The sequence below is a fragment of the Gastrolobium bilobum genome, unplaced genomic scaffold (genome assembly GCF_033153095.1).
Source record: "Gastrolobium bilobum isolate Gb01-03AN ecotype WA unplaced genomic scaffold, APGP_CSIRO_Gbil_v1 utg16848, whole genome shotgun sequence".
Taxonomy (NCBI): Eukaryota; Viridiplantae; Streptophyta; class Magnoliopsida; order Fabales; family Fabaceae; genus Gastrolobium; species Gastrolobium bilobum.
Window position 1 is genome coordinate 609,220 of NW_026899058.1, and position 26,883 is coordinate 636,102.

The 26,883-nt window shown below is 34.7% G+C and overlaps 2 protein-coding genes across 8 annotated transcripts; both read left to right on the top strand.

Moving 5' to 3' along the window:
- Positions 1 to 4,818: 4,818 nt before the first annotated feature.
- LOC133286705 ((+)-neomenthol dehydrogenase-like) lies at positions 4,819 to 7,611 on the top strand. 3 transcript variants are annotated; one of them, XM_061484155.1, is made up of 5 exons: positions 4,819 to 4,910; positions 5,011 to 5,257; positions 6,115 to 6,180; positions 6,639 to 6,818; positions 7,177 to 7,611. In XM_061484155.1, the coding sequence occupies exons 1-5, from the start codon at positions 4,891 to 4,893 to the stop codon at positions 7,552 to 7,554; spliced, it is 891 nt and encodes a 296-aa protein (XP_061340139.1). In that variant the 5' UTR covers positions 4,819 to 4,890; the 3' UTR covers positions 7,555 to 7,611. The 3 variants fall into 3 exon arrangements, with proteins under 3 accessions (XP_061340139.1, XP_061340140.1, XP_061340141.1); XM_061484156.1 differs by having other exon boundaries at positions 6,115 to 6,174; XM_061484157.1 differs by lacking the exon at positions 6,639 to 6,818.
- Positions 7,612 to 14,179: 6,568 nt separating this feature from the next.
- On the top strand, positions 14,180 to 16,272 carry LOC133286709 ((+)-neomenthol dehydrogenase-like). Of its 5 annotated transcripts, none has more exons than XM_061484161.1 (5): positions 14,180 to 14,199; positions 14,299 to 14,545; positions 14,659 to 14,727; positions 15,223 to 15,429; positions 15,895 to 16,272. In XM_061484161.1, the coding sequence occupies exons 1-5, from the start codon at positions 14,180 to 14,182 to the stop codon at positions 16,270 to 16,272; spliced, it is 921 nt and encodes a 306-aa protein (XP_061340145.1). The 5 variants fall into 5 exon arrangements, with proteins under 5 accessions (XP_061340145.1, XP_061340146.1, XP_061340148.1 ...); XM_061484162.1 differs by having other exon boundaries at positions 14,659 to 14,724; XM_061484164.1 differs by having other exon boundaries at positions 14,659 to 14,718.
- Positions 16,273 to 26,883: the final 10,611 nt, after the last annotated feature.

A 26,883-nucleotide genomic window follows, 5' to 3' on the forward strand; every position in this document is an offset into this window, starting at 1 on the left:
TAATTACTAAGGTCTTAAGATCACATCAGAATCCTAGCATCAATCCCTCGACTACTAGAACACAGATGATGAAGTTGTCAAAAATAGAAAAACAATGTAAACATGTCTGTTCTACACTATTCCTCAACATGAAGAATTAATCAAGACAACTTCATACAATCACATAATAGATAAACAAAACATCTAATTAACCATTCATAAATTCAAACTTGAGTTCCATTGAATCAGACTACAAAGGACTCTACTCAGACATAATACAAATAATAACAAGAGAAGAAGAAGAAAGATCAAACTCCATTGTCATGATAGTTGAGTCTTCAATCTTCAAGTACAATTACATGAAAGTATACTAACTATTACAATACTAAGTCCTAAGAATTTGGAAAGTCAGAGAAAATGAGGAGTTAGATCAGATCTATGAAAGATCTGACCTGATCTCCCTTCTCCTAGTGTGATGGGGAAAGTCAGAATATCAGAGAATGGATATGAGAGAGTTGCATCTGATCTCATCTTGTGAAGGCCCCTTGTCCTTTTATAATTTACAAATTACAACTGAAAACTGACATGGGCGCTAAAACTCTCATTTCTGGACGTATTAGCGCTCAACCTTGACGGATGCCCAAATGTTTTTAACTGTCTTGGGCGCTAAAACGCCCAGTTTTGGGCGTTTTAATGTTCAGCACCAGCATCTTTTGTGCAGCAGGGCGCTAAAACGCTCAGTTTTGGGCATTTTAATGTTCAGCACCAGCATCTTTTGTGCAGCAGGGCGCTAAAACGCTCAGTTTTGGGCGTTTTAGCGCCCAACACTTAGAATTTTCCAATTTTCAGAATCTTCTTCCTTCTCTCTTTTGCTTCTTTGAGCTTCAATTCCCTACAAGAACAATGTAAATTTTCAATACAACTTCCAGAACTTGTATTTAGGAAATTATATGACATTGACCTCTTTTTCATCCATTTAATCACATAAATTTATACTAACTCATGCTCAAAAACATGATGAACTAAGGGTTCATCACAATTCTCAGATTTGAACATTGTTGTCCTCAGCAATGAATTAAAATAGAGAAGGACTTGAGATTCTTTACAGATGAAATTCATGAGGATGGACTTCAATTAACAAAAGATCAACATTTCATGATACAAAATTATAACCATGCAATCTCTTATTTCCTATGATTTGCCCAACATCATTTGTGACTTTTCAACAGATCAGTAAAGATGATATACAGAGACTTCCAAACAAAACACCCCCTCACTAGGAACTTCTCAAAAATTATGAGAATTTAACTCTCTTGCACACTAGTGTTTAAGGATGTACTTATCACTCATTCTTCACTGCACTTAAACTGCCATAAGCTTGCCCATCTTCTCACTATTCATAGTAACAATGATCCATAAGGTAGATCAAAAAGGTTTTGGTATTATTAGCAATGAGGCTTGGTGTGTGGCTTGACTAGAGGTAAGGATTTCTGTGAAAGGGGAAGTTCAGATCAAATAAATCAGATTCAGATAAGAGGGAATTCACAGTAATTAATCAATTTCTTCCTAATTCCCTCAACTTTCTTCCTTTTCATTCCTTGTTCTTTTCTTTGAACCTTTCTTCCTCCTTTTCTTCCTGACACTTTGTGTCTTTAACAAAGAATTCTCTTTTTCTTCCTTTTTCTTTCAGACACTTTGTGTCTTTAATACTTTCTTTTGTCTCTTCCAACACTTGTATTTCATACCTTTTTCTTTCTTTTCCTTCTTTCTTTCCTTTATTTCCAACACCTTGCATTCACTTATTGCAAAAACACTTTCCTCCCCAAAGAACACTCCATCCCTTATCACTTATCTGAAACTTTTAATCTGAAGGATTGAAATAAATGTGGTTCTTGGTTTTATAGACAACATGCTAGGCTCAAGGTTTTCATGCAATGGAAACTTAAAGGTTGGCCAGTTGACTTTCTGGTTAAATTAAAGGTTGGCCAGTTGACTTTCTGGTTAAATTAAAGGTTGGCCAGTTGACTTTCTGGTTAAAGAAGGAAATGCCTCTACCCTACACATCAGCAACCATTTCAAGCGAGAAACAGGGCAAGTTCTAGAGTTATTCATGCAGTGAAGTGCTCTCTGAACAAAATTTTCTGTATAGGCTCAAATTCTCACAGTTCAGAGTGTATGCTTGACTTTTTCTATATGCATCAAAACTAATCTCTCTACTCTTACACATTGAATGAGTCATGCAATCATTTCATTTAAGCTCAAAATGCAAGGTATAAGATTGTATCCTTAATTTGATCAATCATATAAAATTCTGATCAGTCAAATCCTCATGAAATTCATATTAAAACTAAAATCCAAATTCTGAATCACAACTAACATCTAAATTACACATAAAAAATAAAAATAAACAATAAAAAGATTGAGATATTTCCCTATTTTGGCTCATCAATTTGTGTGACATCTCCATGATCTTTGCATGCCATTCATTCACACCCAATTCCCAGATTTAAACGTTGCTGTCCCCAGCAACTAATTCAAATCTTAACAGCAATGGATCACTGAAACACATTCATATATAAACCAATAGCATCAGTACTATCACAATGTGCATCATGCAAAAACAGTGAATATCCCAATGTACTTAACTGAATTACAAAAGTAAACTAACAACAAAATAAAACTGAAAGAAACTAACAAAAAAAGAAAAATCATTTGAGAGTGTGTGAAATGTATGAAATAATAGTGTAAATCACATAAGTGGACCAGCGCTAAAACGTTGAAATCAAGCGTTTTAGCGCTGGTCTCCAGAGACATGTGCACACTGATGTGCGTCGCATTGCGCTAAACCGGTCACGTCTGAACGTTTTAGCGCTCTGGACCAGAAAAACAAAACTTCACAAATACATATAAATTGCTGAAAAATAAAAATTCAATCTCAAATATTAATGGTGTCAGTCAATGTTGAAAAACAAATCCCCGGCAATGGCGCCAAAAACTTGTTGCAGATCTAACAAGTGTACTAGTCGTACAAGTAATAAAATGATGAGTAAAGATTGTTCCCACGAGGATTTGTGTCAAGCACTGACTAACCATATGTACTTGAGTTGAATCAAACAAAAGTTCATAGATTGCATAGATTTCTTGTCACCAGAAACTACACTGAATTGAATTAAAACTTGATAAATAAATAAAATGTAAATTATAATGTAAACAAGTAGTCAGATGTCATTTTCCCTCAAACATGAATTTATAGATGAACCAATTTCCATTATGAATTATCTACTATGTGATGTTGATCAACCTTTTTCTTATCATCTCAAGATGTAATCCCTTACTACCCTGATAGATACATTAATCAGAAACCCCAATCCCTTGGTGACTCCTTTCTTAATACATGCATTAATTACTAAGGTCTTAAGATCACATCAGAATCCTAGCATCAATCCCTCGACTACTAGAACACTGATGATGAAGTTGTCAAAAATAGAAAAACAATGTAAACATGTCTGTTCTACACTATTCCTCAACATGAAGAATTAATCAAGACAACTTCATACAATCACATAATAGATAAACAAAACATCTAATTAACCATTCATAAATTCAAACTTGAGTTCCATTGAATCAGACTACAAAGGACTCTACTCAGACATAATACAAATAATAACAAGAGAAGAAGAAGAAAGATCAAACTCCATTGTCATGATAGTTGAGTCTTCAATCTTCAAGTACAATTACATGAAAGTATACTAACTATTACAATACTAAGTCCTAAGAATTTGGAAAGTCAGAGAAAATGAGGAGTCAGATCAGATCTATGAAAGATCTGACCTGATCTCCCTTCTCCTAGTGTGATGGGGAAAGTCAGAATATCAGAGAATGGATATGAGAGAGTTGCATCTGATCTCATCTTGTGAAGGCCCCTTGTCCTTTTATAATTTACAAATTACAACTGAAAGCTGACATGGGCGCTAAAACTCTCATTTCTGGACGGTTTAGCGCTCAACCTTGACGGATGCCCAACTGCTTTTAACTGTCGTGGGCGCTTAAACGCTCAGTTTTGGGCGTTTTAATGTTCAACACCAGCATATTTTGTGCAGTAGGGCGCTAAAACGCTCAGTTTTGGGCGTTTTAATGTTCAGCACCAGCATCTTTTGTGCAGCAGGGCGCTAAAACGCTCAGTTTTGGGCGTTTTGGCGCCCAACACTTAGAATTTTCCAATTTTCAGAATCTTCTTCCTTCTCTCTTTTGCTTCTTTGAGCTTCAATTCTCTACAAGAACAATGTAAATTTTCAATACAACTTCCAGAACTTGTATTTAGGAATTTATAGGACATTGACCTCTTTTTCATCCATTTAATTACACAAATTTATACTAATTCATGCTAAAAAACCTGATGAACTAAGGGTTCATCACCACACAAAAGTAAGTCAAAAAGCTTATGCTTGTTTCCAGTTTATGTAAGTATGGTTGGTGAGAAATCTTAAATCTAGACTTGATATTACATTTAATTAACTAGAATATTTTCCCCTTTATTTTTTATGACTTTATTAGATACAATTTCATGGCTATAATATCTGCCGCTGCGTCGTACGTGATAAAGTCCAAACATATAAAGATGTGTAACATGTGAGAGACAGCACTTGTTTCCGTTTTAACCAAAGAAATATGTGGGCCAACAGCACTTGCTCTACTTGATTATATCGTTAAAATCCCAAAATAAAGGAAAATTAAAACCCAAATTTACTTTCTTGGTCGGTAACATAGTTGTTTGACTTTGAACATCAACTAGAATTTGTAATTTCAATAATGACAAGTCATAAAGACAAAAATTGAAGCCCAATTTATATAAGTTTCTCAGCTTGTTTTAGTCCTTCATATTTTCAGCCACATATAACTCTTTCATGAGCAATGGCAGAAGGAACAAAAAGGTACCATTTTCCTTGGCCTCCCTTTACAAAAAGGTACCCTTTATATTAACATAACTATTGTGACTCATATGTTACCTTAACTTGTTCAACTGGTTTCTAGGTATGTTGTTGTCACAGGAGCAAATAAGGGAATAGGATTTGCAATATGTAAGCAATTGGCTTCAAATGGGATCAATGTGGTGCTAACAGCCAGAGATGAGAAGAGGGGTCTTGAATCTGTTGAGAAACTCAAAGAGCTTGATCTTCCTGGCCATATGGTTTTTCATCAACTTGATGTCACAGATTCTGCAAGTATAGGATCATTTGCAGATTTCATCCGGACCCAATATGGAAAACTTGATATCCTGGTAAGAAATTTCTCTTAGCTTTTTCTTTCTTGTGTTTCTAATCTTATCATGAATCTTAGTAAGCGTGAATAGAGTAACATCAATAGTACCAATTTCTCCCGGTTTGTATTTATGAAGCATGTCTAAAGTTCATTGGTACCTTATCACTTACAACTTAAAAAATATAGGCTATGCCAATTGTGAACAAGGATTGACACAGCTAGTCGAACTTTCTGCCCACACTACTTGTGACTAGAGTTTGATTCTCAGTTTTTCCTCTTTGGTAGATCATGTAATCCCAATTTAAATCCTCAACGAGGTTGGTGGTCTTTCCTGACGTAGCATGAAGGCATGCCTCCTCTAATCTAAACTTTTTATCTAAGGAAGAATCAGTTTACAAACTTTTTTGAATTTTTTTTTACAGATTACACTACGTTCTCCGGGAGAACATAGTATAGTTTGTAAACAAAAAAGTTTGTAAATATAACCTGTTCCTTTATCTATATATATATATATATATATATATATATATATATATATATATATATAGGGGAAAGTAATTCTTATGTGACTGCAGAAGGGAAAATTTGCAGCAACACAGGATACGCGTCCGAATCCTGGATTTTTTTAGTTTTTTTTGTTTTGATAGGATCCGCACGTGTATCCTAGGATCCGCACGTGTATCCTAGTGTTAAAAATTTGCTGCAACTTTTCTCATCAGCAGCAACATGAGAACCGACGGACCCATATATATATATATATATATATTTTCTGCTTCTGTCTGTGGGGTATCTTTCGTAATATTTTCAAGTTGTGAATTATGGTTTCTAGATCATCCTGAATGAGAAGGAATATTTGAAACTTGGAAATTGGTATAGGTAAACAATGCTGGAATTCCTGGAGCACATGTGGACGGTGAGGCTTTGGCTGCTGCAGGTGTTGTGGTATGATTATTTTTCCCCCTTCTTGTGCTTACTCTAAAAGCTGAAGCACTTTATTTGAAATTAGTTTGAGAATAGTTTCTTGTATTTGAAATGAAATTTAGTGTGTCAGTGCATTCAAGGATTGCTTAACATCATGCATTAGTGTTGAATATTGTTAACAAATGCAAAACAAGAAAGTTGTATCATAGCACTAGGACATGGAAAAAAATAAAAAATAGAAATACAATTCTTGTGAAATGTGGAGATTGAATGAATGTGAATATATTGATGACATTATCACTTCTTATGCTTTTCCTTTCCTAGCACTAAACAGAATTTTTGACTGATTTCCTAATGCTGTGTGTAGCAAGGGCAATTCTATTATTTTGGTGAATTAACAATTTTGCATCATGCCTTAAACTTGTATTTTGCCTCATCAACTCATTCAAAAGAACTCAAGTTTCCTGTTTTGGTTGTAGGAAAATGGTGGCCGTGTTGATTGGAGTAAAATAATAACTGAAAACTATGAATTAACTGAAGCAGGTCTTAAAACAAATTACTATGGAGCCAAGAAATTGACCAAAGCACTTATTCCCCTTCTCCAGTTTTCAGACTCACCAAATATTGTCAATGTTTCCTCATCCATGGGAAGGATGGAGGTATATGATACTTATAACTTTTGCCGCCAACTTTGCTAGTTGAACTGTTGGTGTGATGTAAATGCATTAGTTTCCCTCGAAGGGTAAAGTATGTCAATATAACAATGATTTCATGAGGCAGAGGCAGGAGAGTTGTGACATATACAGAACACTGACTTAATTGAAAACTTTTTTTTGAAAATTTTAAAACTATTTGTCTACGTTGTTAAATAGTTTGAAGGAAATCATTCTTTACAACCGGATATATAATGTCTAAAGTTAAATGGTTCAGTGATTGATTTAATGTACATGTTATTTTCCTGTGATCTAATAATACAATTGAAGGTGGTGCTCATTCTCATGTAATTGTTTTTGGCAGAATATACCAAATGGATGGCCAAAAGAAGAACTGAGTGATGTTGAAAACCTTACAGAAGAAAAGATTGAGTACATTTTGAATGAATTTCTAAAGGATTTTAAAGAGGGTTCACTAGAAACCAAAGGGTGGCCTATTTCTATGTCTGCATATAGTGTCTCAAAAGTTGCTCTAAATGCCTATACAAGGATTCTGGCCAGAAAGTACCCTTCATTCTGCATCAATGCTGTTTGTCCTGGCTATGTCAAAACGGATATAAACTACAATACTGGTACTCTAACACCTGATGAAGGTGCTGAAGCTGCTGTGAGGTTGGCACTGCTACCCCATGGTAGTCCTTCTGGCCTCTTTTTCCATAGAAGTGAAGAGAAATCATTTTGATCTTAAGGATTGTTGGTAGGACACAAAAACTCTGGTTAACGGAATAATAATAATATATGAAGCATAGTTATAAACAAATTTTTACTCACAAAAACTTTACATTAGCTTCCTATTCTCATCCAATAGTGCGACCAGACACTCCAAATCATATTGTTGTTTTTGCAAATTACTTTTGGATTGATTAATTTTAATTTTGAAAAGAATTTTTAAGAATACAATATTATTTTAAAAATTTCATTTGATTAAATTTAAAAACTTTAAATCACCGAAATGTCGCAGTTTAAATGAAGCAACCTCTTTTTACAATTCATCACATCTTAGCTAAGTCTTTTATTGAAGCAAGTAAACTTTCAAAAATCTTTTTTGGTACAAGATCAACAAAGGAAATTCTCTTTTTTAACAAAATAAAAAATAAAAATAATCATGTAAATTTGATATCACCATTTAAAAAAGATGTATATGAATAAGTATTCAAAATATCCGGTAAATGTTTTTGAAAAATAATAGAAGGGAAGGCTTGCACTAAGAAACAATGCATTGAGAAATGGGAGTGGATCTCATGTGTTATTTAACACGATATATATGACTATTTATGGGTAAATTAATGGTGGTGATCTTGTCGTTCCCTATTTTAATATTTTTTCTTTCTTATTCTCTATTACTATTGATTTGTTCATGAATAATTAGAATTCTCCCACATAACATGATCATATTAACTAATACATTAGAGGATTCATTCCCGGAAGGAGAAGATTTATTTTAAGGGTGCGTTTGGTGCATAGATAAGGAGGATATGATAGGATAATTATCCTATTATGCTCTTATCAGTTGTTTGGTGATACCAATGGATAGGAAAAACTTATTGGGGTTATCTTATCCTATCCTACCGAGAGTCAGGAAATTTATCCTAAGGGGGAAAATTTCTTAGGGACAACAAATGTACCCACTTTGGTACAATTGTTTTTTTACTAAAAGTGGAAAATTTTCTCCCCTTAAAATCCAGCTTTTAACTTATATTTCTATCTAAGTCTCAAAAATTTTCCTTTTTTGGGCAGGATGTACATATATCCATTGCACCCAAAATTTGTTCCTTAAGGGGTTTTGCGTTACCATTGGATCAGATAGGAAAGGAAAAAAAAATACTGTATCAACTTTGGTCGAAAGTCCTATATCATAAATATAAGAAAAAAAATCTAGAGTTGGTATCTTTGTTACTCGTGGTGGTGACTCTAATTTTTAGAGAAATTTGTGTAGAATGTGGAAGACCATGGAGGAAAGGCTAGTTTGGGAGGTTGGTGATGGGCAATCCATTAAGTTCTGGCAAGATAAATGGTTGTCCCATAGTTACTCTCTACAAGATCGTGTTACAAGGGGGAGCCAATTATTAACCATAAAGTAACATTTGCCGATATGGTTACCCTGATGGTGCTTGGAACTATGAAATAATTAAGGAACTTTTTCCTGAGGATGTTATTGCCACTCTCCTGGGCACTATAACTCCGAATGAGGCTGATGAACAAGATAAAAAATTTTGGTATCTGGAGGGTGATAATACAATTACGATGAAGGGTGTTTATGATGTGATTCTCAAGCAAAATGATGTATTAGCAGAGGAGAATAATCTATGGTCAATCCTTTGGCGCCGGAAGGGTTCATAAAAGGTAAAAATAATGATGTGAAAAGTGATGCACAAGAGACTTCTTACAAGATCCAGAATGACACAGTGGGCTGAGGCAAATGACATATGCCCAGTTTGCGGCATAGAGAGGGAGACTATTTCACATGTCAATTGGGACTGCAGTGAAGCCAAATCCTTGTGGCTTAAACTAGTTCCAAGTGATAAAGTTGATGATTTCTTCTTAGGAGATATGGACCGGTGGCTGTCAAAAAATACTATCATGCATGTCAACGATAAGCAAGATAAAAAATGGCTAACTACTTTCTTTCTAACATGCTGGAAGATTTGGCATTAGCGAAATGAAAGAATGCATTGTGCCTCGCTGACACTTGCTTTCATGAAGGAAAACCTAATCCGAAATTTTGCAAAGGATGTGGAAGAGGCTGCAAACAAATGTACAAATCTGGCTTCTGACAAAAAAATCATGGTAGCAGACATATCTTTGCAGTTTCCCAATTCGGGTGTTGTCAAGGTTAATATGGATAGGGCTGAGCATCCTTAACTTGGAGCAATTCTGGGATGGGTGACCTCCTAGGAAGTTTTTCTAGAAAGTGTGTGAATGAGGACAAAGCATGCCGAAAAGTCTCATGTTAGTTTGTGGGGACAATAATTGATTCTTGAAGTGGCCGAGCATTACATTTATCACTTCTTGCGTAAAATTATTGTTGATTCAAATTAAAAAGTAGCATTTATATAAAGAAATTAATCATGCCTAACATTTCCATTGTGTATTTAATATGATTAGTTAATTATTTTTTAAATAAATGAAAAAAATACAATATATATTGGCTAATAAAAAAATAGTTAATTTAATAATATGTTAGAGCGGTGATTATATCAAATTATTTATACATGATGATCTATATATATCATATTATATAGATCATTAACAGTTAAATGTAAGGTGCTAAAATTTAACTTTTCCATCCATTTATAATATCTCACTTTTGAATAAGAATTGATCAGATATAATAACTTCTTAAAATCAGGGTATTAACCTACTTGCATGACAAAAATGATTTTTTGACCCACTTTTGTGACTTATACCTCTTTTTGTATTTGAAATTTGTTTAGTGATTCTTTCTCCATTAGCAATTGGAACTGTAAGCTTTTCTTCCATACATAACATGCTAAGTAAGAATTGACTGAGATATAGTTTTTTAAAATTAGAGTTTTGCACCAATAATCATTGGTTAAGGAACTTTTTTCTCTTAATTAGATATTTTGAGTTCATCCGCGAAAATGAAGAAAATGATCTTCAGAGAAATTCGTCTCTTATAATGAATTCAACGGTATACTGTTTAAGTATGTATTACCTCAATTTCAAAAAAATTATCTCACTCAATTCTTATTCAACAAGGGCATATTATTTATGGATGACAAACTTAAAATTCTTACTTTGAATTGCCAAAAAAATCACAAATAAATTTCATTAATGCAAATAGATATTTGCCATACAAATAGGTCAAAAGTTCATGTTTATCACCTACCAATTTGTGTATATGTGGTGAGAAATCTATATTTTCTAGTTTATGAAATTGGTAAGCTGGTAAAAATACACGGATTAATATTTTCCATGTTGTTGAATATAAAATTATCTTATATACATATATAAAAGTGTGCGGAGTCATGTGAAGAATAGAAAATATGGGCTCACACATTTTTGTATGTATATAGGAGATAAAATTATCTCCTACAACATGAGAAATATTAACCCAAAAATAAACTAATGCTTGAACGGCAACTAACTCTTCTTACCTTGGTACCATATGGTGAGAAGGAAGAGAGCATTTGTACTAGTCCTGGTACACCTAGGGTGTGTGTGCATGACAATCTTTTCGTAATCAATTTTTTTTTTTTAATTTCGGTTCCCGATAACAGAAATGGATAGGAAACTTGTTTGGTAAAATCAATTTATTTTTTTGTTCCTGGGATGAACCAGTTTATTTTTTGTGCTGGGGAACAGAAAAAAGAATCAAAAAATTTCTGCTTTTTTGATTCTGAGCACAAAATGAGAAACACTTATCTCTCTCAATTACTCTTCACCACTACCATCATCACCATCGCCACCACCATCCCGATACGACCACCGCTACCATCATCGTACCACCACCACCACCTCCACGTCACCACCACCGTCATTACCACCACCACCACCATCACCACTATTACCATCACCATCACCAACATTATCACCACCACCACTATCATCGTAGCCATTGCCATTACCACCACCACCATCGCCGCTGCCGCAACCACCACCATCGCTGCTGCCGCAACCACCACCATCACCACCATGTCATCTCCATCACCGTCGTCGTAGACACTGCTGTTATCATCATCGTCGCCATCGCCACCACCATTACCACTTCCGCCGCCACCACCACCACTACCATTAACATGCCACTGCCACCGCCACCGCCACCACCATGTCATCATCATCACCATCGTTGCCGTCATCACCACCACCACCACTACCGCCGCCACTACCGCTATGCCCCCATTACCACCACCACTGGTTCCTCCACTGCCATTATCATGTCATTGCCACCACCACCACCATGTCGTCATCATCACCACCACTACTGCCACCACCATCACCACCATTATCACCACCATCGTTGCGGCCACTGCTGTCACCGCCACCATCATCGTCACCATCACCACTACCATCACCCCCACCATCACCACTACCATCGTCGTAGCTACTACCGTCACCACCACCACACCACTACCACCACCATTACCACTGTCGCCGTTGCTGCTACCATGTCATCACCGCTATTGCCACCATCGCCACCACGCCATCACCACCATTACCACCACCATGCCATCACCTCCACCACCACCACCATGACACCACCGCTACCGCCACCGCCACCACAACGCCACTACTACAACCACTACCACCGTCGTCGCCGCCACCATCACCACCACACCATATGAAAAGAAAAGTGATGATCCGAAAAAAAAATTATGCTTAATAGGAATAATTTTTTATTCTATTATTTGTTGTGTTATCAAACGCAATTCTCATTCTCGGAATAAAAATAAAACATGTTATCAAACAAATTTTTTTTCTCAGAAATTGTTCCAAGGCACAGAAATAGAAAAGAATTGTTTTTTTCAGAAATAGTGTCAAGGAACAGAATGGTTGCCATGCACACCCCTACTCTTTCCATTGAGGAGCTGTCACTTGTAGAAAAAATAAAATTTCTCTCTCCTCCACACAAGCAAGTCAGAAAATACTTAATTTTTATTGGCTTGGACAACTTAATCATATATGGGCCTGGAGCATATTAAATATTTCCGAGAAGGAAGGATGAGAGAATGACATGTGTCGCCTGACACACATGCAAACATAAACAAATACATCAATTAGCCTGCTAATTCCGGTTTAACAAATTTCGAACATATTTAATATATCTACGTATCAAATTATTGGGATAAATTATTCTATATATCTCTTTTTTTGCTATTTTTACCAATTATTCTTTAATATCATTAGATCAGAATCTCAACTATCTTTATCATTTCTCTCTCCTATTGAGATTATGATTTAATGGTGATCTGGATAAAATATAGTAAGCCCATTAGAGGCCCAAAGACTTACAACGAAGCCCGATTTCACGAGGGTCCAGAACTAGGCGCGATGACCACCATCGCGCATGACGCGACGCGATGCCTCCATCGCGCATGAAACTGTCCTTTAGCATAACTTCAGAGGTAAGGAAGCTATCTTAAGAACTAATACAAACCCACCGCGCCTTTGTACTAATAAACAGATGACAGCACCAGCTTGCCACTACTCTATCAAGGTAGCCTGGCATTAAGAGATAAGGCTATTAAGGCTACAGCCAAACCTGCATCCCGTGAACGGCCAATCAAAGGCCATACCGTCTTTTGAAGGCGGCATCAGATCTACTATATAAACAGAGGGTACATGCCCATGTATGATCATCCAATTCTGTAAGAATACACATATACCTGCAACTGATACTGACTTAAGCATCAGAGTGTCATTGCAGGTACCCTCATCCAGACTCAAGGATCACGCTAACGAAGGACCAAAGTCCATATACTATCATCAGCAACCTCAAGCCCAAGAAGCAGAGCATCCTCATCACATCAATCGTGTGTGATTAGGCCCGATATACATTGGTCAGCCCATATTGTATTTGGTCTGATCAAATGGTATTGGAGAATGATAAATAAAGGTAGACAGAAGAAAAAGTAGGTAAAATAATATATCCTCAAATTATTGATCAAAGCTTGGGAATATTTCCTTTTTAAAAGGCAAAGGCCTTAAAATATTATTGCGTAATTAAAATATAAATAAGTTATTTATGCCATTTTTTGTTTGAATAGAAATTAAATAATAATTAATTACATATAATCCTCTATTTTGTAAGTTGAACATATATATGTACCATAAGCTTCTAATGTGAATTTGGACTGAGAAAAAACTCATTGATTTCTAAAATCATGTTCAAAATTAACTAAGCTAAACCCTATTTTCTGGGTAAAAAAAATGAAGTTGCCAAAATCCAATACTTGATATTACACTTAACTAGAATATTTTCCCCTTTATTTTTTATGTCTTTTTTAAATACAATTTCATGGGTATAAAATCTGCCGCTGCGTCGTGATAAAGTCCAAACATATAAAGATGAAACATGTGAGAGAGAGCACTTCATTCCGTTTTAATCAAAGAAATATGTGGGCCAATAGCACTTGTTCTACTTGATAATATCGTTAAAATACCAAATTAAAACCCGAATTTATTTTCTTGGTCGGTAACATAGTTGTTTGAACATCAACTAGAATTTGTAATCTTCAATAATGACAAGTCATAAAGACATAAATTGAAGCCCAATTTACACCAGCTTCTCAGCTTGTTTTAGTCCCTTCATATTTCCAGCCACATATAACTCTTTCATAAGCAATATGGCAGAAGCAACAAAAAGGTAGCATTCTTCAACGTACCCTGCAATTAACCACAAACTTTATATTAACATAACTATAACGACTCATATGTTACCTTAACTTGTTCAACTGGTTTGCAGGTATGCTGTTGTAACAGGAGCAAATAAGGGAATAGGATTTGCAATATGTAAGCAATTGGCTTCAAATGGGATCAATGTAGTGCTAACAGCCAGAGATGAGAAGAGGGGTCTTGAATCTGTTGAGAAACTCAAAGAGCTTGATCTTCCTGGCCATGTGGTTTTTCATGAACTTGATGTCACAGATCCTGCAAGTGTAGGATCACTTGCAGATTTCATCCAGACCCAATATGGAAAACTTGATATCCTGGTTAGAAAACTTGATATTTTGTAATATCTTTCATAATATTTTCAAGTTGTGAATTGTGGTTTCTAGATCATCCTGAATGAGAAGAAATATTTGAAACTTGGAACTTGGTATAGGTAAACAATGCTGGAATTCCAGGAGCACATGTGGACGGTGAGGCTTTGGCTGCTGCAGGTGTTGTTGTGGTATGATTTTTTTCCCCTTTCATGTGCTTACCCCAAATTAAATCTGAGGCCCTTTTATTCTAAATTAGTTTAAGAACAATTTCTTGTATTGGAAATGAAATTTAGTGTATTAGTGTTGAATATTGTTAACCAATGCAAAACAAGAAAGTTGAATCATAACACTAGGACATGGAAAAAAATAAACAAAATAGAATTACACTTCCTGTGAAATGTGGAGATTGAATGAATGTAAATATATTGATGACAGTATCACTTCTTGTGCTTTTCCTTTCCTAGCACTAAACAGAATTTTTGAATGATTTCCTAATGCTTTGTGTAACAAGGGCAATTATATTATTTTGGTGAATTATTTTTAGCATTAGCATCTATATAAACAAAGAGATACAGAGTTTGTATATGACTTCAATTAACAATTTCGCATTATATGCCTTGCACTTGTAGTTTTCTCTCATCAACTCATTCAAAAGAACTCAAGTTTCTTGTTTTTGGTTGCAGGAAAAAGGTGGCCGAGTTGATTGGAATAAAATAATAGCTGAAAACTTGTTACTAAAAATAATAGCTGAAAACTATGAATTAACTGAAGCAGGTCTTAAAACAAATTACTATGGAGCCAAGAAATTGACCGAAGCACTTATTCCCCTTCTCCAGTTTTCAGACTCACCAAATATTGTCAATGTTTCCTCATCCATGGGAAGGCTGGAGGTATGTGATACTAATAACTTTTGCTACCCAATTTGGTAGTCAAACTGTTGGTGTGATGGAAAGGAAATCATTCTTTGCAATCATATATATAATGTATAAAATTAAATGGTTCAGTGGTTGATTTAAGAAAAAAGTAACTTATGGAACCTCAATAAATATTACGGGTCTTAATTTAATTCCATAGAAAAATAAAGTCAACTCCAGTATTCTGAAATTCAAAATAGACCTATATTAATACTTTTGAGGGACTAACGTGGGTTTTCTTAGAATTTCAGAGGATCACGATTTCTATTTTGAATTTTAAAAGGATCCGAAGTCGACTTTTTTTTTCTAAGAAATTAAAATGGGACCTGTAATTTTTGTTGAGGACCCAAAAGGTGATTTAATGTACAAGTTATTTTGCTGTGATCTAATAATACAATTGAAGGTGGTGCTCATTCTCATGTAATTTTGTTTTTTTGGCAGAATATACCAAATGGATGGCCAAAAGAAGTACTAAGTGATGTTGAAAACCTTACAGAAGAAAAGATTGGTGACATTTTGGATGAATTTCTAAAGGATTTTAAAGAAGGTTCACTAGAAAGTAAAGGGTGGCCTCTTTCTATGTCTGCATATAGTGTCTCAAAAGTTGCTCTAAATGCCTACACAAGGATTCTGGCCAGAAAGTACCCTTCATTCTGCATCAATGCTGTTTGTCCTGGCTATGTTAAAACGGATATAAACTACAATACTGGTACTCTAACACCTGATGAAGGTGCTGAAGTTGCCGTGAGGTTGGCACTGTTACCCCATGGTAGTCCTTCTGGCCTCTTTTTCTATAGAAGTGAAGAGAAATCATTTTGATCTTAAGGATTGTTGGTAGAACACAAGAACTCTGGTTAACTGAAAAATAATAATATATGAAGCATCGTTATAAACAAATTTTTACTCTTAAAAACTTTACATTAGCTTCTTATTCTCATCCCAGATACTCAAAATCATATTAATTAATGTTTGAAAATTAATACTTTTGGAATGATTAACTTTAATTTTGTAAAGACTTTTTAAGAATACAATATTATTTTAAAATTTTCATTTGATTATATTTAAAAACTTTAAATCATCAAAGTGTCACAGTTTAAATGATCTTAGATGAACATCACAGGATTTACAATTTATCACATCTTAGCTAACTCTTTTATTGAAGCAAGTCAATTTTCTAAAAAAAAAATTGGTATAAGATCAACAAAGGAAATTCTCTTCTTCTTTTTTTTAAAAAAAAAGAAAGAATAAAATCATCATATAAATTTGATATTACCATTGAAAAAGGATGTATATGAATAAGTATTCAAAATATCCAGTAAAAACTTTTGAAAAATAATAGAAGGGAATAGGAACACGTGCTTCTATCATGCTGCAACCATTGTTAGACGAAGATCCAATAAAATTCTAATGCTCCTTGATGATAATGACAACTGGGTATCTGACCCGGAGGCCCTCAAAAACTTGATTGTGCAGTACTTTGAGAAATTGTACACTAATTATAACAATCCTCACTGTGAAATAAATTGACAACCCCTCATGAAGAATTTCAGACCTATTAGTTTGTATAATGTGGTCTATAAGATTGTGACTAAACTCCTCACCAACCGTCTGTTTGTAGCAAAGAAGAGGTCTGGTTAATATCACTGGCTTTTCCGGGATAAGCAAAAATAAAAGGAATAATGCACTAAAGAAACCAAAAGCAAATTTTTTTTTTTTTTGGGGGGGGATCTAAAGCAGTGTTATTAAACCCGACTCGAGCATCGACCCGGTCGGGATACTGGGTTACCGGGTCACTGGTCGGACCGACGGGTCACTGGTTGGACCGGTTGACCCGGATATATATAAATATATAGAAAAAATATAAATGTAAACATATAAATTCAATTATATTTTCCATATCTAAAATGAATTAAACAAGGTTCACTAAATAAGTTCAAAAAAATGAAATATAAATAAATCAAAATGCACGCTATTACTATGTCAATTTAAATTGCAACTCAGAATCCCCGTTAACATACCTCTCAATGACATTGAACTCATATTTTTCAAATTCAACTATTTTAAAATAACATATGTCACATTTTGTTAATTTATTATTTCGCAAATTGCTTTAGTATTGAAAACTGAAATTTAAGGTAAATGTAGAAGAGTATACTAGTAAATAAAATTACAAGAAGTTTTTAAAATGAGTTCTACACTTTTTTCTAATAAGATGAAAAAAATTTATTTTTTATTTTTTATTTTTTTTAAAAATACATGACTCGACCGGGTCACCGGGTTTGGCCGGGTTTTGACCGGGTCGATGCATGACCGGTCCAATGCTTAACTCGAACCGGTTCGATGATCGGGTCACCGGGTTCCGGGTCGGGCCGGGTTTTACAACAGTGATCTAAAGTGAACAAGATTATATCCATTATAAAATTTTAAAAAATCAATATCATAATAAACTTTGGATTAAGCCAAGAGTAGATGTGCATGTAATATTTCATAAATTTTACATCTAACTAAATTATTTTGAACGATTTAGAATTTTAATTGTGCAAATTTTTGGATAAATAAAATATGGGAAAAACAAGTACCATGTTGTAGGAAAATTCTCTTGTCATGTTATAGAGACAATAAGTGTGGGGTCCATCATGTTTAAAATAAAAAGAAAAAGAAAAAAAGTACAGCACAAATATTGATGTATGTGTAGGAAATTTTGCATTTGTCATGCAACATGACAAATGCAAAACCCATGAAATATATATATTACTCACAAATTTATAAATATATTTTATATTCAGATAAACTATTTTACTAATTTAATTGCTATAGATTTTCTATTCATTTTTTATTTCAAATACCTACAAGCTTAAAAAATAAAAATTTAATGTTATTTTAATAAATATAATTTTATTCCCAAAATTTAAAAAACAATATATTATATTAAAAAATTTAATTCAAATACGAAAAAGGATGTATTTAAAATAAGCCTTTAAAATACGTATAAATTTTACCAAAAAAAGAAAAATACATAATAAAAACTTAAGAATAAGAAAAGGCTTGCTTGCACGGAAATCAAACTAAAAGAGAACAGAACCTTGAGGATGTGAATAGAAGGAAAAAGAAGGAATGCAAAGGACAAAAAAGGAGGTCACATTTTTTTAAACGAAGGATGTTTGGTTGCTACGATGAACGGACACGGACACGGGACACGACACGACACGCTAATACGTTAATTTTAAAAAATGACATATTTCGACATGTTGGGACACATTTTGATATCAAATTTTATAAAATTATTTACCCTCATTAATAAATTTTATAAAAGCTAGATATGACTAAAAGCACGAGACAAAAGAGAAACAAATGCGACTAAAATAGTGAAATTTAACACCTTTTTTTTTTAGTACAGTAAATTTATCACCTTCATATACAAGCTGTTGTGAATGACTCAATGTGAACGAAACGAACAACTCAAGGAAGAAGCTGCAACTACTGCATACAAATTATGGCATCCACGTTGGGCACTTCTTCGATCGTGTTCGTGCCTTCACGATACCACTCTTCTCCTTCTATTCATTCTCTCTCTCTAACCACAGGTACATCGTCTTATGAACTTCAACTTCTTCTTCTTCTTTTTACTTGCATCAGAACCTTTGTTTTCGCCTTTTCCCTTGATTTGGGTGGGTATGCGAAACACCCGTTTCACAGCTGGTGTTTCTTTTGGGTTAAAGCTATGAACTTTTTCGATCTTGGGGAGTTTTAAATGGAAATGGGAGGTGGGTGTTGCAAGCACTGTGTAATTGTCAACGATATTGAATGGTTGTGGCTTTGCAGGGATGATATTTGGGCGCAAGTTTTGTGGAGGAATTGGATTTTATGGCGTCAAGGGTTAAACCAAAGAGGCTCCCCTGCAAGTATCAAAAAGTTTGTAAAAAAAAAAAAAAAAACTTGTCCGAGTGTGTCCTAACGTTGACCACGTGTCGAAAAAACGTGTCGGAGAGTTGACCACGTGCCCTAAAATATTGACCGCATGTCGGACGCATGTCTGAACGTGTCGGACACGTGTCCGACATGCCATTTCTCAAAAAAATTGCGTGTCCGTGTATGATAGTTTTGTTGAGAAGATTTTTTTCTTAAACGGAAATTATAATTTTCAAGAATATGACAGGAAAATGAGTTTATTGAAAATGTTATCAAAAAATTGTTTGGTCGATCAAAATATTTTTGGAAATATTGGATTAATTTTTTTGATGTTATATTTGGTTGTGTTAAATTTTTCTTGTCATGGGAATCTTAGAATACCATTTCCTGGTTGATATTTTTAGAAAATTTTACACACAAAATAAAATTTCGAAAAAAATAGATTTCCGAGAAATATTTTAGAAATCTCATATTTACGTAAATAAGATTACCATCTTCAATTTACCGAGAATCCTATAAAAAAATAAATATTCTACGCGCATGAAAAAATAGTGTGTTCATTTGTGATTTTACATGATCACGCTATATGAAATATTCTTAATTATTTATAGACAAATTAATGGTGATAAAAGGCTTTCACATAAGATGGAATGTTGCCTTTATAAAGGGTGCTTGAGCAAAAATTCTAAACACACCAAGAAACCTCAAGTTAAAAAGTTAGAACATTTCTAGAGTGAGAGAGCTAGATAAATAAGGAATAATATTCTATCTTCTTTTTTTTTATGTCTATTCTATTTATTCATCTTTAATATTATTATATTAGAATCTCAACTAATTTTTATTATTTTTCTCTCCTGTTAAGATTCTGAACTAATAATGTTAGAAAAGAGTAAGTAAAATATGTATGAAAAAAGATAAGTATAACATCGTATTTTAAATGGTGGGCCCTGCATGAGATATCTCTATAACATAACACAAACTCCCTTCTACAACATGATATTCATAAATGAGGATTATATCTCTCATGTTGTTATAAGAATGAATTTTGTTTTTTTGTTAAGAAAAAGATAAATTATATAATATTAAAAAAAGTGAGAGGACCATTTATCAAATGAATTACTTTTGTCTTTTTCTTAACAGGAAAACAAAATCGGTTCCTGTAATATGAGGGATATAAAATCCTCCATAAATCGCTATATATTATTATGGGAAAAATATTTCTGCCACTGCAGCAAAAATACTTTATCTGCCATTGATATATTTTTACCAAGATCCGTCGATGAATCTTGATAAAAATATATCAAAGGCGGACAAATTTTTTTGCCGCAGAAGCAGATCCAATGAATCCTATAATTATAGATATTTTAAAGTTTTCAGTTACAAGATTCTGTATAACTTTATCTTTGATTTTGTTTGGTGGTTCCCAGCACCATTTAATTCCTGTTAGATAACATTTTTGAATGAAAAAGATTTTAAATGTCTAGTGGTCGGGAGCCTCACAATCCTTAAGGAGCCATGAATTAGTCTTCTTTTTATCTGAGCATTTCTCGACACCCCTTAGCCTGTTAGCTTTTTCATTGGAGACTATCATCCATGAATCCTTAAAGAAGAGAGGACCGTAAAACTGGATCATCACAGAGTCAGTTTTCTGATACACATGATCCCTTTGCAAGGCAAGTGTAGAGCATACTAACTTTCTTATCCAGAGATTAGTAATTATAGTAAAGACATTATACTAAGTTTTCGGAGAGAAGATAGAAGAGAGAACTCTTTAGAAACTCATAGGAAAAACACACAAGCTTTTATTTCCTTCAAACTCGATCTGAGGATACAAGCACATACAAGGTTTCCTTTTATAGGCAAGGAACCATAATAACAACAAGCATAGTAAAGAACACCTCACCAAACATAATTATACAATAAGACAAACAACTTTTCTAAAAGTTGTACTATTATCACACTCTTTAATTCACAACCACACATGTGTCCATGTACTTCTAGACATCATCAGTAGTGTCGGTACTAATGGACAAGTTTAGCACCTTCATTTCTTCTGAGTGGACATCACCGTACTCTCTTTCCACCAAGGTTTGTCTGTTTTGGCTTTTTCTTCAATTATCTCCATCATGACATCGGCATTTGGGTCCATGACATCATCATCTATTGGATCAATAATCAGATCAATTTGCATTGGATCTAGGCATTTTGAAGAACTTGGGCCTGGGTCATATGAAGAGCTTGGCTGATCTTATGGTTCTACATACCCATTGAGTTCTTGGACATGTTTTAACAGGGCTGTCTTGGCACAAGGATCTAATGGATAATCATTAAAATATCCCCATAGGTATGCAATATTCTGAGATCAAATAATTCCATCGGGTCTTTGCCAGTATGGTCTGTGAATGATGAAAATGGAAGTGATTCTTGAAATCTCTTCTTGTGTTTTTCCTTCTTGTTCCTTGGATAGAATGATCTTGTGCAGTTCCTTTCTCCATCATGGTAATGGAGAATACCATTCTAACAAGGTCCATAAAAAGTAATCTGCAGCCTCAAGAGTCATGAGAATTTCATAATTTCTTTGAATCTTGAGAGCAAGAGGGGCTGAATGGTTGACTGTGAGATACCATATACTCCAGAGTGTTTTTTCCGTAATGTCAAAACCTGTACCACAAAAAACTTCTAAAATATGCAAAAAAAAGGAATTTTTGGGTTAAAGACTGAGGGGATGACATTTTTTGTCTTCATGGTTTCATGGGTGTAATAAAAATAAAAGTCTTTGGCAAACTTTTGGATTTGGTAGACTGAGGTAGGTTGACCTAATTCTGAGGGATAGTCTCTTTTGTGCTTGGCTGCTATGGGTAATAGTTCAAACATGAATATAAGAGGAAAGGGAATAGTGGCCATGCTGGAAATGACTTTAACAAGTAGTCTTGGTTTGGAAGGCCTGGATAGGAGGTCAGGGATGATATTGTGGCTTCCTTTGATATGTTTCATAGTGAAATTGTATCTAGAAAACCAATCTTTCAGTCTGAGGATTTGAGGGTCTGGTGGCATTTTATTTTTGAATTCTAAGATTTTTTGAAAAGATGAATTATCCATTTGGATTTCAAAATTATGACCACGAAGATGGAAATCAAATTTCTTGATTCCATTTTTGAGTGCCAGGGCTTCTTTGTAAGTGGTATGGTAATGTAGCTATGCAACTATGAATTGACCACTTGCAAGTCCGCAATAATATTTCTTGTTGTCAACCTCTTCTATTAGAACAGCTTCCCAGAAATGATCACTGGCATCTGTCTGGAGAATTCTTTTACCAGTACTGGGAATTTTCAAGGCTGGTGGATTCTGAGAAATCTTTTTCAGTTCTTTGATTGCTTGGGTCTGTTCTGAACTCCAAGGAGGAGGATTTTTCCTTAGAAGCTTTGACAATACACTGGTGTACTTTGCTGCATGTGGAATGAAATCTCTAACATAATTAATAATTCCTAAGAACTGTTGAATTTGTTTCACAGTGAGATTTTCATCAGGATAGTTTGCAAGTCCTTCTGTAATGTGTGGCTGTGGTTGATACATTCCTTTGGAGAAATGCATTCCCAGAAAATCAACTTCAGTCTGCGCAATATGGATCATCTTCTCAGCAAGCATGATCCCATATTTCAGCTAATTCTGCAAACTGATTGAGCAATTTCCTATGTTCTTCCATATTTTTAGAAAAAAGAATAACATCATCAATATAGATAAGAATTGTATCCAGGATTGGATCAAAGATTCTTGTCATTGCTTTCTGGAAAAGTGAAGGAGCCACTTAGAGACCAAATGGAAGAACTTTCCATTGGTACTGAGCATTTAGAATACAGAAGGCAGTCTTATATCTGTCAGTTGGGTCTAATCCAAGTTGCCAAAACTTGATTTTAAATCAAACTTGGAAAAGATGTGAGCATCCTTAAAAAGGATAGGAAGAGAATCAATCTTTGGAATAGGAAACTTATCATCTTGCAGGAAATGATTCAGAGGCTTATAATCAATCACCAATCTTTTCTTGCCTCAGATATTTTCTGATCTTTTTTCCACATAAAAGGCTTGACATGCCCATGGAGATTTAGTAGGTTCTATCAAACCTTGCTTCAGAAGTTCTTGGCATTCTTGTCTTGCCAATTGCAAATCTGAAGGAGACATTCCTGGGTGAGTTGCTTTGATTGGATTAATATCTTCATTGAGCTTGAAAGGAAGCTGTAAGAAGAAATCTTCATTCTTCCACAGAGGATTTGGATGAGAGAATTCTCCATGATTATTTGTACATAGCGGCTGAAGTTTTTCTTTGATTTCCTCAAGTTCAGGAGGAGCTTCAAGAAGAGCATACAATCTCAAGGTTTTTGAATAGGACTTGAAGTCTCTTTTGAATCTTATTCCTTGAGGAGGATCTGAAGTTTATTTGCTTTGGTGCAGACATCCATGCCTATGAGAATATCCTTATTGGGCAACGGAGTCCTAATAACATTGGTCCAGACTATGCATTCAGGGAAAAATCTTATCCCTATTTGTTGTTTAATGACCAGGTAGGTTTTGAAAACTTTTCCATCAGCTGCTACTGTAACATCCCCTGCCTCAAGCCGGTTCAATTAACATACATATGATACTTAATAGAAACAGCAGAAGACTTAAACTTATAAAAATACGAGCTAACTTTTTCTTTTTCTCATTAGGCGTAAACGAAAATCGGACAGAGTAACCTCTGTAAGTCGGACAACTGGGGATTTTCCAATCTCACTCTCAAGAGTTCCTGATAGACAGTTTAAACTATACATATATCCAGAAGTACCAGTCATGCAAATATACTCAGATACCCATCTATGGGCGCATGCAGAACTTGGCTTCGTGCCACTAATCTAATAGCATGCAATCCAATACATAACATAACTGAACACTACATAGTCATATTAACATGCCTGAATACATAAATGTACATGCATCGAATATGAACACTATACAACAATACATCTTTTCCAAAAATACGTCTAAAATAAATAGTAGCCTCCAGCCACCCAGAACTTTACATCCTCATACTAGTACCTCTAGCCACAGTTTGTGTCTTTGTCCCATGAGGCTCTTCAATTAACTGTGTTTCTGAAATCATATCCCCAAACGGGGTTAGAGTCGAATCTCTAGTAAACTCCAGGTTTATGGAAAACTCTCCATTTATTACCAAACTTTACCCAACAGACGAGAATATTTTTCTAGTCATATTTCTATTTTTACTTCCACTTTTTGGATAACTTTATTTACCCGCATTTTTACCACTTAATTGTCATTTTAACTTCTTTTTCACCAAAGGTGACTTTATTTCTTTTTCTTTATAATTATCCTTCCATATTAATTCCATAATTAAATGTGAGGGTCATTATATTCACCCCACCTTTTAAGGATTTTGCCCCCAAAATCACACATATAACATAACACATACCTGACGTCAAACTCAGGATAACGCTGGGGAATATCCTTCTCTCGCTCTCAAGTAGCATCCTCAGAAGTCAAACTTTCCCATTGTATCTTAACCATAAGAATAACCATGTTCCTCAATACTTTCTCATCGCGAACCAGAACTTTCAGTGGTCCCACAACAAACTTCAAATCTTACTTTACCTCATTATCGTCCTGCTCTAAGGCACAAGCCCTCAACTTGTCCTCCAAAGTCTGAATGATCCTCTTTGTCTGACCATCAATCTGGGGATGATAAGCCATACTTAGTCTTAGCTGCGTACCAAACGCCTGCTACAATACTCCCCAAAATCTAGAAGTGAACTTAGGGTCCCGATCACTAGTGATGCTTTTTGGAACACCAAGAAGTTTCACAATCTCTTGCACCTATAATCGAGGCAACTGCTCAATAGAGAAACTCATCTTGACTGGAATGGAATGTGCAGACTTAATCAATCTGTCTACCACAACTCATACAGAATCAAAACTAGTCTGAGTTCTCAGCAATGTTGCTACAAAATCTATAGAAATACTGACCCACTTCCATTTCGGAATATTCAAGGGCTGCAGTAATCCAGAGAGCTTCTAATTCTCAAACTTATATTCGTCATTATATTTCTCTGAGCTCATTTAAGTTCACTTTTATTCCCTAAGGAACAATATTAACCATTCACAGTTGGGTTTCTGCATCGTTTTTAACGAAATGCACTGTGACTTGTTTAATGACCAGGTAGGTTTCTGCATCGTTTTGCCCGCAAAATCGTAAAACTTCTAAACTTATCATTTTTTGTCTAAACATGACTTGTTTAGCATATAATGGACTTCCATATACTTATTACATTAATCTTATTACTGATAAACTAATTCCACTGAAACATCAATGTATCAGTCTTTCTACTGATAATATAATTCACAATTTATTGTACATCAGTCCTTGCACTGATAATACAATTTACAATTTCATTGTACATCAGTCCTTCCACTGATAATACAATTCACAATTTCATTGTACATCAGTCCTTACACTGATAATACAATTTACAAATTCTACTGACCAGAGAAACTGCACTCTATGAATTACACAAGGAATCTCCTTGATACATACCAAATGCAAAACATAACATCATAACTAATACTCTGGTTAACTATTCAAGGGCTCTCCCCAAGAATAGCTAACTGACATGTCTCACATGTCTAGTGTGACTCCCAGGGTCAAGCCATAGGCAATCAAGACAAATTGTACACAAACTGTAGTATGAAAATAACTCTCATGGTCAAAGCCATAGGCAGTCTACATACCAAGGTCACTGGCCAAGATTCTCATAACATACATCATCATTGCATCATCATAACATCAAAAATCATATAATATTTATATGAATGTGAATGAATGCACATATTCAACATATCAAACACAACATATCAAACACTTATTCATAAACTGAGCAATATCTTTCTTCATACCAGACCACCAGAAATTTGGTTTCATGGCCTGATACATCTTGGTAGCAATAGGATGGATAATGTACTTACCCATATGGGTCTCAGTTAACACCTCATCCACTATCTGACATTTCGGAACAATGATCCGATCTTATTATACTTAACATCGAGCTTATCAGTGAATACAAAATCCTTTTCTTTCATAGACCCAACTCCTTCATCAAATAGTTGAGCCTCTTTAATCCGCTCTATTAACGAGTTTAGTACTACAGTAGAAGACAACAAATGCTGATTATCCTCTAAACTGACAAGAGTGTTGAAATCTCTAAACTTTTCAATCAAATCATACTCTGAAATCATCAAATTAGCCATACAGACCGCCTTCTTGCTTAAGGCATCGGCTACCACATTGCCTTTACATGGATGATATTACAATTCAAAATCCTAATATTTCAGAAATTTAACCCATCGGCTTTGCCTCATATTCAACTCTTTCTGATCAAACAGATACTTTAAACTTTTGAGGTCACTGTAGATAACAAAATCGGCACCGTATAGAAGTGTTGCCAGATTTTCAATGCGAACACTACGCTCGCCCACTCA